Raw genomic sequence first — 18,702 nt, 5'->3', positions numbered from 1 at the left:
ATAGGATAGACGATTAGTTTACCTATCTATCTATCTATCTTATGCCAGCCGGTTGTGGCTTTTGGGCATTTTTTTGTTTTTCTAGCTCTTTGTGAGCCAGCCTACTTTTTTGCAGCAGATTGCAAGACCTTGTTGAACTACTTTATTTATTTATAATTGTGGCCGTATGCATCGCTCTGATGCAGAGACCCGGGAGTCCCCCCTTTTCGAGAAAAAAAATGTCTGCAAAAACACAAAGCCTACAAGTTATTATATACTGTATGTGTTTGGTAGAAAGTAAATAGAAAGGAAAATCATTTTGGATCACATAAATGGACAAGCCATGACGTGTCAGAAAGGTGTGGTAGTCAGTCAACATTAGTTTGATGTTTGCTTCTTGAACGAAAGAGGCGTGTCTTGTTGAAACCAAAATCTCTGAACTAATCAAGTAGTAGCAGCTTGCAGTTCCCTTTCAGTGTCAAAACCCAAGAAAATCAACAATAGCTAGTATTACAAATTAACCACACACTGATGATCATATCCGTATACATCTCATCACTACTTAAGAAAAAATAGCCTAGCTCCAAAACGGCAATCGATGTCCACTCTTCCTCGAGCCATATTTTCATGAACTGCACCTTGATTAATAAGCATATAAAAACTTCTCAGACACTCTGAGACCAGATGTTATTTTGTCTTTTCTTGATGCCCTTTGTATGTACGAACTAGGACATGATCCATAGCTAGCTAGCTCTATCACTGTAGGTACAATCTCTTATAGATTTATATTTTTTTAGATTTTCATATGTATTGATGTGATTTTAAAAGTGATTTTAGATTATTTATTTTAACTAAAATGTGACCTGAGAAATCGGAGGAAGAAAATGGAGAGCCTGAGAGCATATCGTTGATGGGCCATGATTAATGGGCTGCTAGGCTGAATGCCAGGTCAAAAGGCTTTAGTTACCAGTGCATACACAGGCCCATGCGCACGAGGAGCTACGCCCGCCATTCCGAACTACGCCCGCCACACGAGGTGCCATGGGCACAGCGAACTATTCTTTCGCCTTTTATTAAAGAATACCATGTGCACGCGACACATGTGTAGCATACTCTAATTTTTAAAGGTCCCCGACAAATCAAAATTTAACCTTTTGGAAATTTCATTGCGTTGAAAGCATTGAATAACTGTCACTGTTTTTAATGCAGGAAGCTTCTTGCTGTGAAATGTTCTGTACTCTACTAGTAATTTGTACGTGCTTTGCACGTCAGCTGATTACGTATAAGCATCATACTAAATTAGTGTAAAAAAATTAAAGCACACATATTATGGTAATTTTTTCATTGAGGCTTCAAATGGAGATATCCAATACGCATTTGTGGAATCATTTTTAGGCTTTGCAAGGCCGCATAACAACTATTCCCCTAGAAAACATAGTACAATGATTTTCTTTATATGAAACATTAGATAGAATCTTTGCCCTTTTATATATAAGAAAATTAGGAAGTCATTCAATTTACTGGACTCATACTTTTTTTTGAGAAAAATGAACTGAAAAGAAGAAAATAAAAGGAGTCAAAACGTACTCTTTCATAGGTTATTTGCACTTTTTTTTTCTCATTCTAGTTATCCTAGGTACCTTACTACTTGTTTCAAATAAAAAAATGGAAAAGTTTACCATGCATACAACATTGCAATGCCAGGTTCGCATGCTAGTCTCTCGTGAAGGGCCACTGGATGCATGTAGCCGTTGCATGCCTGTAGCCAGGTAGGAATAAAATAATTTAGAGGAGCAAGTGTGTAGTCCAGGCAAGTGGAAAGATCCAGAGCATGGCCAGATGGTGGGTCACACAGCGAATCTTAGGAATAGCAGCCATAGGTTTGAAGCAGCCACTGTTCATGCGAATCCCACTGCTCCCAACCGTTAGATTGAGGGTATCAACAATCAGGATTGATGTTCTAGATCCATTCAAAACTCGTACACTATATAGTGGTATAGATAAAGAAAACCATGAACGCTTGTTGTTGCCTTTGTTGAAATAGGAAAATCTAGGCCAATCAATTACTAGCTTGCATTTCATGTGTCATTGGTTGTCAACCCAAGATCATTGGGCTTGTGTTACCATCGCTCATCTGTTAACTTCCATACAAGCACGCCTGATACATAGCAAAATGTAGCCCTTCAATTTGTCTAATTTACATAACTTGCATAAAGATTACTGCCCAAGAGATTGTTGGTTACTCAAACGACTGTAGTCTGAATTTTATGTTGCTTCATGTGAGCTGCAGATCCTAAATAACAACCATTTGTATTACATTTTTTATGAAAGCCTGTTACGAGAGTATTACATTTTGATATAGCGCAATGCAAGTTTGCAGATCTTCAGTGACATTTCAGCTTCATCCCACATCGCCGTCATGTCCTTTGGCTTCCTATCGAGGAGTCCCCGTCGTTGTTATTGGGCAAGTCCAAGTTCTGGATGGACGACGACATGCTCCTCCACGGTTGGAAGAAGACGGTACATATATATGTGGCAGGCAAGGCAGCCACATCCTTACACATGTGCACATGTCCCTTTCCTCTTTCCAGATTTTATAAACGCGGATGTCGCGTTCCACGGCCGAACGTGAATTTTCTGTAACGTTGCAACATTTAACCTTGACTTGTCAAACTTATCCTCGAAGTTAATTAAAGAAAAAAAAAGCGTAGGAAGCTAACATGAAGCTCAGTGCTAATTTCTTGTATGCACGTGTGCAACAATGGATTAATATTGTGAGGACGTTTCAGCATTGTTTATACAAGATCAACGCCGACAAGTTATCGTATGCGTGGTTAGGTAGACAAAAAAAGGAAGAAAATCACCTCGAATCACATAAATGGGCAGCCATGATGTGGCAACGGGGTGCCGTCGTACACACTGTCAACGATAGCTTGCTCTACACAGATAGATGCTACGTACTTAAATAAAGAGGGGCTTGCTGCCTTTGTTGAAACCAAGTAACATCTCTGGACCAATCAATCAGCTAGCTTGCGTTTCCCTTTCAGCGTATCCCGTTTATATATAGTCAACCCAGGAACATCAACAAAGCTACTAAGCTATTAGAAAGTGATGGTCGTATCCCTACGTATTGCATCAACGCATAGGAATAATTAACCAAGCCCTAAAGAGGGCTAGTAGTGTAGTGTCCACTTCTCCTCGAGCAGTTTATAGTGAACTTCTTGACTATTATCCAATTAAGAAAATGAACTTGATCATCAAAACCTCCAAGATCCGATCTCATTATGTCTTCCTTGATGCCCTTGGTACGTATATACGATCAAGGTAGGATATGATCCCGGAAAAGAAAATTAGATATGTGTTTCGATCCATAGGTAGGTCGATCTGCTGTTGTAGGTACAACCTGCATATATCATCCAACCGTCGCTGTTGAGAATGATAGATCGATATATGTGCAGGCACAGGCAACGGCGAAGTGGGAACAGGTGTGGACGCTCATCTTGTCAAGCTAGCCCTAATTGGTTGGAGAGATGTGCGGTGTGTACTACAAACAGCAACCCTTCTGTGAGCACTTGCAGATCAAGGACGACATGGACGTCCGTACCATTACTTGTTTTTTTCCTTTTGTTTGTTTTTCAAGGCTGCTAGAAAGAATGACACGATGTGTCAGTGTAACCATGTCTAATTAATTTTCTTGCTTGAGTTGGACATGCCAACTTCCATGGAGCTTATTGTGTAAGGCGATCTCAGCACAATAAGTATGTAAACAAAGTGTTTTAAAAGAAGTGATTCATGGGAGGTCCACCTGCAGTAAGATTAGAACGTGGAGCAAGCAATTGGACACGGAGAACTCCGCCCACGAGGCCGGTTTGTCTACGGGGAAATCTGTTTTTTGTTTTCATTTTTCTTCTGGTTTCACTCATTTTTCTTCCTGTTTCGCGTTTTGCTTGTGTGCTTTACCACGTTCTGTACTAGCATGTGTACTGGCGTACTGCCTGTGCATGTGAATGTGTACTTCTGTATCCCTAACTACGCCTAAACTTATATTTGTGTACTCTACGAACCTCTGTCGAGTTATACTCTCTAGAGCACTCTTCTGAGTTATCACGTATATATTTAAGTATAATGCGAATAAGGACACAAACAACACCCTGTAGTAAAATAACGAGCATAAATTAATTTCTTAACATGATACATTTGGTTTTCGTAGATTGAGGGTCAAAGTCCATTGTAAAAAGAAGATACTTTTGACATCTCAAATAATTCTTGTATGCATTTTGTAATGTAAAATGTTACAACTACATGCAAAGTAAAAAATTAACAAACATTTGGTGTCATGATTAGTTATGAGTAAGTAAACAAGTTCGGTATAAACATTATATTCCATGTGGGACACATATAAAAAAAGGGTACTACTATAATTGGGAAAATATCTAGTGCTACCAAGCTTTAGGTGCTACCATGATACAAGCTTCTGGGCCGTTGGATTCTCATATCTGACGGCTCTCAACAACTTTACAACATTTGAAAAAAAAAAACTACGAGGAGTTCAAAAATTGCGCATAGGTCCAGCAGATCCAACAGCTACCGGATGCCGTCCAATCTAAGAATCCGACGGCTCAGATGTTCGTATCACGGTAGCATTTAAACATCAGTAGCACCAATACTCTCCCTACTATAATTAAGAACCATACAAGTAGACCCCCAACGAGTTTCAAAATATTTGTGTATGTGTATGTGCGGTGAGAACATCTAGAAGTACTTCTATTTCCTTTGCATCTGCTCATTCTTAGTTCATCACCGCACTTGCGTCATTGTCGTGACTTCGACGAGACCATTTTTTTCCCCTAAGCTCCGGTCATGAAGAGAACCACATGCTTTCATTAAGAGATGTGATAATAGTGGAGTCTTCAACACCGAGTCATGTGAGAAGAGGACACTGACATACAATCAATAAAACCATCTTCCTTAGGATTGCACGAGTTTTTGAGCTAAGCATATGAACGAGAACTTAATGTATGATGAAATGCCTCAAACGCTTTATTGAGAAATAGGTCATGAATAATGCTCTCGCAAATGGTGGTGCTTCCATGTTCATTTCTACGTCCATCCTTGTCTATTTTAGGTGATTTAGATTTTAGTATTTCTCATACCAATATTTATGGAAATATGGCAGACACAAACTAAATCAAACTGGGCATTCATATGCAACTAGCTAATTGTCCTTGCGTTGCAATGGGGGCATACAAAGTCTAGTGGTTCAACATACCTCACACATCCATCATATTCTAGATTTTGGTAAGATTTGATTTGATTTGAATATGGGTACCGTAGGCAAGGAATGTTTTCATTTGGTTGAGATTTTGGTAAGATTTGATTTGAATCGGGCAAGGGTAAGGGAAAGAAAGGAAATTTTTGATTTAGTTGAGGTTTTGGCAAGATTTGATTTGATTTAATTGAGTTACTGCAAGACATGGCTTTATAAGAAGAGGCGACGGACGAACGTACAAACATCAAACCTATCATCACAACCGCAGACTTCCCATTAATAGTAAAGATAATATTGACTTATTACTTGGTTGAAATATATGAAATGAGAAGTATCCATTATAAATATGGATTTTCTCTGATGTTGGAATACTACTTAAATGAACGTGTAGATTCATATGCATTTGGTAATAAGGGGGAAATTAGTTCCTAAAGGGTCAACTATTATGCAGTTGTAGACATAGACAATTCATGGAAAACTCGCCAAATCGGTTGTTGTTTGCTAAGTAGGATCATTCTAGTCACAAAATATTGAATTTTATCCTCATCTGGCATACTCACGATCGGTGTCAAAACCGGCGGATCTCGGGTAGGGGATCCCGAACTGTGCGTCTAGGCCGGATGGTAACCGGAGGCAAGGGACACGAAGTTTTACCCAGGTTCGGGCCCTCTCGATGGAGGTAAAACCCTACGTCCTGCTTGATTAATATTGATGATATGGGTAGTACAAGAGTAGATCTAGCACGAGATCGAAGAGGCTAAACCCTAGAAGCTAGCCTATGGTATGATTGTTGATGTGTACGTTGTCCTACGGACTAAAACCCTCCGGTTTATATAGACACCGGAGAGGGTTAGGGTTACACAAAGTCGGTTACAATGGTAGGAGATCTTTATATCCGTATCGCCAAGCTTGCCTTCCACGCCAAGGAAAGTCCCTTCCGGACACGGGACGGAGTCTTCAATCTTGTATCTTCATATTCCAGGAGTCCGGCTGAAGGTATAGTCCTGCTATCCGAACACCCCCTAATCCAGGACTCCCTCACTCACATATCCACATCTTTACAATTTTGCAATTGGATGTCATAGTTAATAATGCACATTAGATATACTTGGCATGACAAGCGCTCAATCCATGGAGAACATGTAAAAGGTTAAATAAGGAGTTCTGCTTTGGCCCATTCATGTTAATTTATAGCATAGTTGAACTACAACTGCAAACTTTATCAATTACATAAGCGATGAATATGGCAAACTTAAAAAAAATCCACGTCAAGATCAAACATATTGATAGTTATACATATTTTTACTCATGGAGGTGTTAAGACAATGTTCTGGGGTTGACCACCCCTCCTTTTGTCCACTTTTGGGTCAACAAGAATCAACCATGTGACTTTTTTCAGTCGATCCTGACTTTTACCAATCTATTGTCATGATCGTCGTTGTTAAGGGGGTGTAACGTTGTGTGCTATGTGAGAAAGAGAGGGAGCTAAGACTTTGGTGGAGTCTAGCCATTGCAACAACCCAATGCCAATCGAAAGAACATAGAAAATAGTAAAGTAAAATAACCCGTTGCTAGCCAAGAAATATATTTATTTACATGCTCATCATGGTAATCATTATGGATATGACCTATAGACTACTCTAGAAAACTTGTGGAAGCTCCTAACAAAGTAATCTATTTTTTTCAAATTTATCGGTCCAACTCGGAGAGGATAATAAAAACATACCACTACACTAAGAAATCCAATCTTCTTTCCATTTAAGACTTGGAATAGAGAGTGATTCATTGTGTTTGGAACAAAGCGATTTCGTAGGAACTTCGATAGTTCACGCAGAGTGCTTTCATATTGAGAAGTATTCTTCATCGCATGCTGCTTCACAATCTAATACCATTTAATTGACTTCAAGTAATGTGCGATTTTCATTGTGATGATTCCATGAGCTAATCTTCCGTAGCTAGTACTTCTTCATTTGGGGTTTACACGAAAGGGGAGGTATACTGATTTTCAATATTAAGCAACATATGCTCTCGTTCATCTACTCGTACATGAGTGCATATCAAGCTTCCTCCTAGCAAGGGGTGGGAATGCCTATATGAAATATTTATCATGTCATATTTTCATATAAAAAGACCTTTTTGCTGAAGTGGTGAACATGAGGACATGATTTCACTTACTAGGTAGGAAAGCTAGAACGAATATCTCATAGGCAAGGTGATGTCTCTTTATCTCGAAAGCCTTTTCACTGGCAGGAAAGTTCTTCTTTAATCCCACTCCTTTCATTTAGAATTGTGGGTGCAGTTCAGTAGAAAATATACAAGATGTGTGGACTTGAACTAGTGTTTGTGCATTGGTGGTACACGGCCTAGGTCCAGATACTGGTCTATAGTGTGGGATAATATAAAATTAATAAGACACAAGTTTAATTGTGAAAGATATCTCCTTCGTTTGCAAGGTATATCTCATAAAGATTTCTGTTGGATAGTGATGCAATATATCCATCTTATCATTTATTGATATTATCTCGTAAAAGTAAGCTTTTAAATGCACATAGTAGGTTAGTTTTTCGGCTTCGATGTACATGTATACTTCTAATGTGTGCTTGTGTGAAGTAATGGGTGTGCCTTTAGCGTTAATATGCATTAGTTGTTTTTTGAAGTTATGAACACGCCACCCATGAGTATGTAGGAACATTAGATAGACCAATGTGAACGGGTCTGGATGTCAAGATTTAATGCTTAGACAAGGAGGAACATTGGACAAGACCATTAAATGTGATTAACGGAGAGTATATTACATTAATGTAGTCTTCTACCTCCATGGTCGGATGAAGCATAGTCAATCACGCAATGTGTATCTGTAACATTAAGAATAACACTACTTCTATTTTATTATATGTCACATATATATCGCATGCCATCATCTGCGAGGTTGAAAGAAGTTACATATACAAAATGGGCATATCTGTATATCGGATATAGGTCGTTGCTTGCTACATCAAAGACAGGGTTGCAAAAGGAAAATTACAGGGAAGAAACTTTTTTCAACACAAAAGCAATGGAAGAAGAAACAAAACACTAGACTGTTATATCTCATTCAGAAATTTAGCGGGTACTGAGCATTGGCGAATCTAGGATTTTGAAACAGGGTGGTCCATCCTAATTTGTTCTTTGAACTACAACACATGCAGAGAATAGCCTTCTTTGCAACATATTTCCGAAAAAGAGAAGCATCGTCTATGGTCCTCTTCATTCTTCAACAATTCTACAATGAAAATTACATTTTGCCCATGGATACTTCAAATCAAGCAACCAATATAAGCACAACAAACCCTAATGAGTAATGAATCTAGTGCAATCAGAATTTAAGAAATTAGGGAATGGAAAACCATATGTGGACAAAAATTGAAACATGACTGTTACGGACTGAGCGACTGCTGGCTGGCAGCTGGGCGCAGAGCTTGGACGGTGGCCTACGCGGCTGCGATAGTGTGGTGCCGCTGTTGGGTGGGTGGCTCGTGGCTTTCTGGGCATCCTGGGCATACGGCGACGGCGAGTCGCCAGGAGGCAGACTACTAGCAACAAGTAGAAATTAGGAGGGCGGATGGGAATCAGGGAGGCACGTGAGGCAGCCGGGCTAGATGGGTGTGGATACGCCATTGCTAGTACTAAGTTATTATGTGGACAATGCGTAATAAGCGACATGCTGAAGTTTAACCAGATTTATTTTTAAAAAAATCACATTGCACCAGGGTTTTTTTAAATCCAAAGTCATGATTTGAATTCTCTCCGGTCCGCCAATTTTCAAGAACTTTCACCACTGAACATGGGATGGAATTAGGTTATTAGTTTCTTTTCTTTCAAATACATGGCCGGTCGACAGGGAAACATACCCGAATTTAATCAACCTATTTCTCTGTCAAATATCTCCATAACGGTCGGTACGATTGATGTGCGAGAATCACCACACATTTGCCAATCATTTTTACTACTCTTGGAAATGGACCTCGTGCAGCCAAGTACAAATACACAAATCTGTTCATGCGTGCGTCATGCATACGCGTGACAGCGCGAGGGAGGAGAAGAAAAAAAAAGGAGGTCCTAAGCATTTGGCGCCTTCTCTCTCCAGCCCTCATCTTTTTGTGAAGCCATCCACGTTTTCCCTCCGCCTTAACTGCTTCTCTCCTTCCTCCCTCCGTCTCCCACTCTCCATCTCCTTCTTCCTCCGTCGCATCACCCCAGTGGTTGCACGCACGGACAGATCGACCAACAAACCTCCAGCCCACGCAGAAATTAACCAAGGGCCGGACCGATCCGCACCATCCCGCCATCCAACCGTGGGCGAGCGAGGCCGGCCAGTCGGTCGACCACCGGAGAAGCGCGGGATTCTTGCCCCGTCTCCCAGCCGCCGGGTTTAGGCCGCAGACGTACGCCGGAGCGGCGGGTGTTCGCCATGGATGTGGAGGGCGCCACCGTGCAGCCGAGGAAGAAGAATTCTTGGGTAACTATGTTCGACTCCTTCCTAGATTTACTGAGAGTTCTTGGGTTATTAATTCGTTTGTTTTCGTGTGCCTGGGGTTGCGTTGCTCAATCAATTGCATTTTCTCGGGGCCTCGTTCTTGGATACCCCCGCCGCTTACTCTCGTTCCTGGAATACTCCCACCGCTTGCTCTTGCTTGGATCTTCTTTCTTTTTTCTATCCTGTAGCTCTAGTGCAGTCCCTGATTAATTCTTTTCCCGGGTATATCCACACACGGAGAAAAAGGTGTGTGTATCTGCAGAAAGGATAGATGCTTTATCTAGTTCCCAGCATCAGCATGGCTCCTCCTCCAAGAAAGGAAAATGTTTGCAGCATGCATGGCTCCTCCTCCAAGAAAGGAAAATGTTTGCAGCATGCATGGCTCCTCCTTTCTCACTTGTGAAGTTACTTTAACTGTACATGGAAAATTTGTCTGCGTGTTATTACTAGCTAGGCCAGGGATCATCTAGATTTTGCACTGGGTTCCTTGAGGAATGCTCTGATTGGAGAGATTTTACGCCGGAATAGTTTTGATGGTTTGTTGGCTTTCACTTTCAGTGAGATGTCTATAAAATTCACTGAGTTTCAATCATTTCAGTGCACACTGAAATACTTACCTTTCGGTCAAAATATTTCAGCCATTTCAATAATACACAAAAAATTAAATAAAATAATAGATATTTTTCTTAAAGAAAATCAACTTTTTGAGTGAAGATTTTGGTCCCTTGACCAAATGCAAACAAAAATCAATGAATTCTACTTAATTTCATCGATCACAGTTGTGGCTGAAATATTTCTAAAATTGGACTTCAAAACCGAGCTGATCTACTCCTGAATTCTGGTGTGGTTATTTTGAGAAGAAATTAATTGCCATGCCATAGATTCTACTTCTACATAGTAAAGTAAGCACTTCCTTCGTGTGTCTAAATCAGCTTGTCAAGTCCCCGGTCCATGTCTATTTCTTGGAAGCACACGTCGCTTGCCACAACTAAAGGTTTTGTTTCCCTGTCAGATCAGATCACCATTTATGGTCAAAATGGACACATCGTTTTGGTCTTAGCTCAGACTTCTCTATCTGAGTTGAAGCTACGTTCCTCCCTACCCATTTAAAGCTTCACTTTCTATCTAGGTTTCAGTTTCAACTATTTTGGCCCATGATTTCAACCGACTACACATATTCATTCGTAACTCAAGTTGCTTGGTAATAACTTTTGTGGTAATTGATTGATTGATTAAACATGTCCTTATCTATCCGTGCCTACGCAGGGTTGGCAAAAAGGGACACTTCTGCTGGCGTACCAGAGCTTCGGCGTCGTTTACGGCGACCTTTGCATATCACCCGTCTACGTGTACAAGAACACCTTCTCCGGGAAGTTGCGTCTCCACGAGGAGGATGAAGAGATCCTCGGCGTGCTATCGTTGGTTTTCTGGAGCCTCACCCTCGTACCGCTCCTCAAGTACATCATCCTCGTCCTCGGCGCAGACGACAACGGAGAAGGTAGGCGTGTTCGTGTCGGGACTCGGGGTTCTCTCTTCCACTATCTAAAATTATCAGGAGTTATACGGCGCGAACGTTTGCACTGACATGTCATCGCGCGAGCTTTGCAACGCTGCATCGATTTGTTGCTATGCGCAATGTGCATCTAGATGCGTGTTCACCGTGATAATGACGTGACCGGCTAACTGCGTGTGCGCCGTGCGGTAGTGCAGTCCAAAATATACTAGTACACGTCTTCGGGTTGGAGGAGTTCTTTTTCATTACCTACCTAAAAACATGTAATTTTTTTTAAAAGGATGAAGTGGCGGAGCGTAAAACAAAACCAAAAACATGCCAATAGCTTGCTCAATGGGCCATCTTTTGTCATTCGGCCAATTCTACACCAAATCCTGAAAGAAAATCCAGAGAAAGGGATGGGCCATGGCCCGGTTTGGTCATCACAAGGCTCCGCCCCTGGGTAGCAAATAGGCATGCTTGTGACAAGGGAATGTTTTTTCTTTAATTACCTGAAAAAAGAAACATGCATGCTTTTGCTGTCGGGATACTCATTCAAAATGTAAATTTAATGCTACTATCTCCGGTCCATATTAATTATCGCTGATTTAGTACAAATACAATTAATATGGATGGATTGTGGGAGTAGGTATTTTTGTGCAAGTATTGATAAATATTTTTTGGCAAAATATAATGTGATGCGCAGGTGGCACGTTCGCACTGTACTCCCTGATGTGCAGGCGCTCCAGAATGGGGCTCCTCAACAGCTTGCACGCCGGCCACGGCTCCGTGTCGTCCTACAACCAGGACGAGCCCTGCAAGGAGACGCGGAGCAGCCTGGCCATCAGGGGGTTCTTCGAGAAGCACCACTCGCTGCGCGTCGTGCTGCTGCTGTTCGTCCTCATGGGCACCAGCATGGTCATCGGCGACGGCGTCCTCACCCCGACCATGTCAGGTGAACTGACGACGAAACCTCGTTGATCTCTTGCACCCAGCAAAATGTTCTTGCCTGAACTTGTATGATTTTCTGTAGTGCTGTCAGCAGTCTCCGGCCTCAGGATCAAGTTCCCGGAGCTACATGAAAGTAAGCACGCACCCAGCTCCCACACTGTCTTTCTGAACCGCAATTGATCGACGGCTCTACGTCGCAGACTACACGGTGCTGCTCGCGTGCGTCGTGCTGGTGGGGCTCTTCGCGCTGCAGCACTACGGTACGCGCCGCGTAGGGTTCCTCTTCGCGCCGATCCTGCTCTCCTGGCTCGCCTGCATCGGCGGGATCGGGATCTACAACATTTTCAGGTGGAACCCGACCGTCGTCCGCGCGCTGTCCCCGTACTACATCTACAACTTCTTCAGGAAGGCCGGCAGGGACGGGTGGAGCTCGCTTGGAGGGATTGTGCTCTGCATCACAGGTTGGTTTGATCACACATTTCATATATTCTCTTGTGCTCTTACTGTATTTTCCCCTTTTTTTGCGGGCTCTCTTACTGTATTAATTGGAGATGATCATTTACGGCTATGGATTTTCAGGTGCTGAAGCAATGTTTGCAGACCTTGGGCATTTTTCAAAGCTTTCACTGAGGGTAAGTAAGCCACACTTTTTCAGTAAGGGGTATTGCATGTTTCACCGGGTATTTGTTGAGAGCATATATTTACTGTAATTTGTTTCGCTTCTTTGTCATTACAGCTTGGGTTCACGATAGTGGTGTATCCTTGCTTAGTTCTGGCGTACATGGGGGAGGCCGCCTATCTGTCCAAACATAGGGAGGATCTCCAGAGCAGCTTTTACAAAGCTCTTCCAGGTGAGGGGCCAATTAATGCTTCCACAGATTTGATGCAAGAATCCATTTCATTTGCTATCCGCATTTTTTACCCCAAAAGACATATATGTTGCCATTATCGTGGTGTACTCATTTCTTTGTGGATAATACTCCCTCCGTCCCATAATATAAGAGTGAGCGTCTAGTGTAAAAAACGCTCTTATATTATGAACAGAGGCAGTAGGAAGGTATGTCTCCTTTTTTTTTGCGATGAACGAAGGTATGCCTATTTGCTTCTGCATCGTATGATAATCTGCTTGTTTACTATGACAAATGAAATATTTTGTTGGGTTAGCTTCGACGAACATACCACCACCTGCTTGTGGTGGCTTGCTTCTTATTCTTCTAGCGTAACCCTGTCGCCGGGGAGAATGAGGTCATACGTTGGCACGAGATACTAGATCTAGTGCGGCGACGTGGAAATCATTGCTCGGGGACAACACCTTCATGAAGGGGGCAATTCTCATATGTGACAGTAATGGGTCCAGTCAACGAGGGCTAAACCTTTGGGTTTCACCCAAAGTTGGAGCTCCACGGCTACTCCTTCTACAAGGGATTAGCACACATACGTTGCCATTAGTAGATCTATCAACTGAAGGCAATATCAAGTGTTTTCACACCAATGTGGTACTCGTGCAACCACACAATACTCTCATCGCTTCATTCAAGCACAGAAGGCAAGACTAGTATACGCCAACTATGGTGACAACCATCTTCTACCTTACCGATCCCTAATGTCTAGACTGGAAAAAAGACCGCTACGTGACGGTACATCATCATCAGCTTTGAAGTAGGGCACCGCTCCTTAATAACCCTATTATCTAGATAGAAACCCCTACTACCCGACATAGCAAGGACATCAGATTTGGAGTTGGGCACCGCCCTTTACCGACCCCTTTACCTAGAGAGAGACAATCCCTACCTACCCGACACAACAACAAAGTCAACTTTTGAGCACGCCACCGCTCCTTACCGACCCCTATTTTTTGAGAAACCCCCTACTACCGAACACACCAACTGTGCTAGCTTTCGACAAGGCACCGTTCATTACCCTTAGCATCGGACTCACTGGCCCTAACACCACACTACCAAAAATGTGTCACTAGTAATAATTGATCGGCATACTACATATAGAATTTACCCCACATAGGGTCACGAGCTTTGGTTTAGGAAGGAAAGAACGTAGCTTTACATAGGTCTAGCATTTTTGGTAGGGTCACCCATGAAGTAGCTCACCAGGAGCCTACATACATTCACCTTTTCAAGAAGCTTAATAAAATCTCGATTAATTGATACATAGATGCGCCTTTGCAAAAAATATTTCTCTTTAAATCTCAACAAATTGTGAAAAGTGCAACTCCGTCTTAAAAAAGTTCAAGTTGCACTAGGATACATACAACATGTTTGGATGACGGTCCAATTTATCGAATAGGTGTTTAGTTATCTGGTCCTATTTTTGTCGGTTGTGGCATTTTATTTTATTTCTTTCAAGTTTGCTTACGAACATGTGATGAGCTATGTACTTTGATGCTAGTTCTTTCAATAAAATGGCTTTGTACATCACTTGATGGAGAGGCCAGAAGTAATCCTCCTTTTTGAAAAAGAAAAAGAAAACAAAACTAAACTAAAGTTATACTTTTTCTAAATTGGTTGAGACTTAAAAAAAAATCTTAATCGATTAAGACCTATGCGCCTTTGCAAAAGTAGTTTTGCTAAGTACCAATCAATTGAGACTTTCTCTAGTCCCAATTGATTTTTGAAAAGTGCAACTTCAGTTTGGTGAAGAGTGAAACCTCCACTTTTTGAGTTGCTAATTCTAAATCGATTGAGATTTCTTTGAAATACTAGTTGATTGAAAAAAGTACCCCCTCCGTCCGAAAAAACTTGTCCCAAACTTGTCTCTTAAATGGATTTATCTAGCACTAACTTGATGCTAGATACATCCATTTGAGGGACAAGCTTTTTCGGACAAAGGGAGTACAATTTAGTGAAAAGAATTTTTCATGAATATGCAAAAGTTTTGCATATCTTTGCATTGATAGAAGAGTGGAAAGTACAAGGTACGATAGCAAGTTGCAAGCACGTATACAAGAAATGATGTCAGCTAGTTGTCGGGGCACTGAGAGAGCCACTACCACCCAAGGCTACTAAGGGTTATGTCTCAAGAGTAATATGGTTAAACCTTTTGCGCCGGCTCGTGCCCACATGCGAGTTTCATCCTGGAGGGGCGTTCCCCATTGAAGACACAGTCGTTCTGTTGCTTCCAAAGTCACCAAGCGATGAAAACGGCTAGAGAGGCCATATTCAGTGTAAGCATGTCGTGGGAGACTGACACGGTACCATGTGAGCACATCATGTTAAACCTGCCGCGAAAAGGAGCAGCCTGCGAGGAGATATTGGATCGTTTCAGGCTCTCGCACAAGGGACATATCATATTGTGCAGGAGGGCATGGTGACTGAGGCGATCATCCTTACAGAAGGTCTTGATGCGAAGGGGGTCCACTATTTATTGAAAAGTGCAGTTTATATTATTATTTTCCACCTAGTTCATCGTGTGTAAGTTCAGTTTAGTGAAAAGTGCATCTCGGACCATTACTTTTTAGAATCATTTTATTTTAAAAGAAATAATTCCCTTCAACCGACCGATTCTGCGCGAGCATCCGCCATCTGTATTTCTGTTGGATGGGCATTCTAATCAACAGTTGGGAGCTAACCCCTCCATACCCACGTTATGCAACTGGTCCATCGTTTCGAAAAGAGGTTCTGCAACTAGCCCCTTATTGCAACCCGACTAGAGAGTAGGTCCCGCAGCTGCTGGGACCAGGGAGGGCAAATTTTTTCTGCAACACGACCCTATGTTGTGAAAAAAATCCCACAATACAAACTATGTTGCAAAAAAAATGCTGCAATACAACCTATGTTGCAAAAAAAAATTGCAACATAAATTCGGTTGCAAATGTTTCCGTAACAAGACCTTTGTTGCAAAGTAGAGAAAAACGTTTGGTTGATCAATTATATCAAATCCGACGGCTCGCGAGGCAGTCCCCTTGTTTTAAACTAGCCTATTTAAAATCACTTGATATATACTTGAAAAATCTCAACAGACCCAAAAATGTAGACGTATATTTAGCATATATTTTCCCTGTGGGCATGCATGCAGCATGCTTTATACATTACTCCCTCCGTAAAGAAATATAAGAGCGTTTATAGATCACTATATATATTTCCTATCACGTTCTAAATTTGACTGAACTTTCCCCTCCCGTTTCTGTTAATTTTCTGGAAATTCAGACCGTGTGTTCTGGCCTGTTCTGTTCATCGCGACGCTGGCCACCGCCGTCGGGAGCCAAGCGATCATCTCCGCCACGTTCTCCATCATAAGCCAGTGCCGGGCCCTGGGCTGCTTCCCGCGCATCAAGGTGGTGCACACGTCCAGCCATGTCCATGGCCAGATCTACATCCCGGAGGTGAACTGGACGCTCATGTCCCTCTGCCTCGCCGTCACCATCGGCTTCCGTGACACCGAGATGATCGGCAACGCCTACGGTACGAACCTACGACGCGCCATTCTTGTTGCCTTCAAGTGTCGCTGATTTTGCTAATATTCATTTGATCTGTGCTCGTCTCAGGGCTGGCTGTGATCTTGGTGATGTTCGCGACGACGTGCCTGATGTTCCTGGTGATCACCACGGTGTGGAACCGGTCGGTGCTGTGGGCGGCGCTCTTCGCCGCCGGCTTCGGGTCCATGGAGCTGCTCTACCTCTCGGCGTGCCTGGCCAAGGTGCCGCACGGCGGCTGGCTGCCGCTGCTGCTCTCGCTAGCCACGCTGCTCGTCATGTCGGCGTGGCACTACGGCACGGCCAAGAAGCAGGAGTACGAGCTGCAGAACAAGGTGTGCCTGGACCACTTCATCGGCCTCAGCTCCGGCATGGGCCTCGTGCGCGTCCCCGGGGTCGGGTTCGTCTACTCCGACTCCGTCGCCGGCGTGCCGCCCATGTTCGCGCACTTCGTCACCAACTTCCCGGCGTTCCACCGGGTGCTCGTCTTCGTGTCGCTGCAGACGCTGACCGTGCCCAAGGTGCCGCCGGAGGAGCGGTTCCTGGTGGGCCGGATCGGGCGGCCGGAGCACCGGATGTTCCGCTGCGTGGTCCGGTACGGGTACAAGGAGGGCCGGTGGGACCACTTCAACTTCGAGGACCAGCTGCTGGTGAAGGTCCTGGAGTTCCTCCAGCTGCAGCAGGCGGACGGCGACGGCGAGCGGTGCAGCACCGGGTCCGGCGAGATGTCGGTCATCCCGGCCGCGCCCAGCCAGGCCGTCGTGGACGCGCTGGCGTCGATGAGCTCCGGCGAGATCGAGTACTACGCCGGCGGCGGCGCCAAGAAGGTGCGGTTCGAGGAGCTGCCGGCGGCGTGGAGGAGGGAGGAGACGATGTCGGAGGTGAGGGCGCTGCTGGAGGAGCGGGAGGCCGGGGTGTCGTACATGATCGGGCACACCTGCGTGTTCGCGCACGAGTCGTCGTCCGCGGTGAAGAAGTTCGCCGTCAACGTCGTGTACGGGTTCCTCCGGCGCAACTCGCGGAGGCCCGCCGTCGTGCTCGGCATCCCCCACACCTCCCTCATCGAGGTCGGCATGGTTTACAGGGTGTGACTCACATCGTCTCGCTGGCCGGGGCCGCCGGTCGCTCGCTCGCTCGCTGAAGAAGAAGAAGAAGCGTAGTTGTAGGCTACAGTAGCTCAAGATAACTGAAGAATAACAACACCTCGTTGCTCCTGAAATGAAAATCAACATAGCATGCATGCTGTTGTTTGCGGATTATGATCACATCGGTACTGTCTGGTTTAACTCTGCCGGCGGCGAAGTAACGAGAGAAGCATGCAGTCCGATTGCCCGCTTGCTCGCTCGCTCGAATAGTTGTAGGCTCAAATGTAAGTGAACATGACTGAAGCCTCGTTTGGTAGAGAGGGATTTGGTGAATGCTCTCTTCCACCCAATCCTCTCAAATCATAACAGTTGTAGGCTCAAATGTAAGTGAACATGACTGAGTCCCCAATCCTCCTTCAGCCACAATCCCTTTTGTATAACAGTTTCTGTTTGGCAGGCAAGGTTTGTCATTGAGACAAGATGCTGCAGAACATCTAAAAAAATCCAATCATTACAAGTAAAACAACATCATAGCAAGAAAAACTAAGTAAAATGGGGAAACTGTTTAGCATATGTTAAATACTCCCTCCCGTCCTTTTTAGTCTGCATATAAGTTTGGTTCGAAGTCAAAGTATCTCTACTTTGACTGACCTTCTAGAAAAAAGTATAAACATTCACAATGTCAAATCAATATTATTAGATTCATTGTGAAATATAGTTTCATAGTATATATATTTCGTATTGTAGATGTTGATATTTTTCAATATAAATTTGGTCAAACTTTGTAAAGTTTGACTTGACAAAAACCTAATAGGCAGGGTAAAAATGACCGGAGGAAGTCAAACTATCTCTACTTTGACCAAATTTATAGAAAAAAGTATCAACATTCACAATGCCAAATCAATATTTTTAGATTCATTATGAAATGTAGTTTCATTGGACATATATTTGGTATTGTAGATGTTGGTATTTTTTAATATAAAT

At 43.2% G+C, this 18,702-nt stretch overlaps 1 protein-coding gene and 1 pseudogene across 1 annotated transcript; both read left to right on the top strand.

Moving 5' to 3' along the window:
* The first annotated feature begins 1,010 nt into the window (after positions 1-1,010).
* On the top strand, positions 1,011-1,116 carry LOC119334815 (annotated as a pseudogene).
* Positions 1,117-9,430: 8,314 nt separating this feature from the next.
* On the top strand, positions 9,431-18,205 carry LOC119332399 (probable potassium transporter 13). Its single transcript, XM_037605579.1, has 9 exons — positions 9,431-9,746; positions 11,031-11,262; positions 11,963-12,211; positions 12,290-12,340; positions 12,408-12,668; positions 12,787-12,839; positions 12,944-13,058; positions 16,368-16,622; positions 16,706-18,205. The coding sequence occupies exons 1-9, from the start codon at positions 9,699-9,701 to the stop codon at positions 17,722-17,724; spliced, it is 2,283 nt and encodes a 760-aa protein (XP_037461476.1). The 5' UTR covers positions 9,431-9,698; the 3' UTR covers positions 17,725-18,205.
* Positions 18,206-18,702: the final 497 nt, after the last annotated feature.

This window comes from Triticum dicoccoides, chromosome 7A, assembly GCF_002162155.2.
Source record: "Triticum dicoccoides isolate Atlit2015 ecotype Zavitan chromosome 7A, WEW_v2.0, whole genome shotgun sequence".
In the NCBI taxonomy this organism is placed as follows: domain Eukaryota; kingdom Viridiplantae; phylum Streptophyta; class Magnoliopsida; order Poales; family Poaceae; genus Triticum; species Triticum dicoccoides.
Note: the sequence above shows the minus strand (reverse complement) of the source record. Positions and strands in the feature narration are given on the sequence as shown.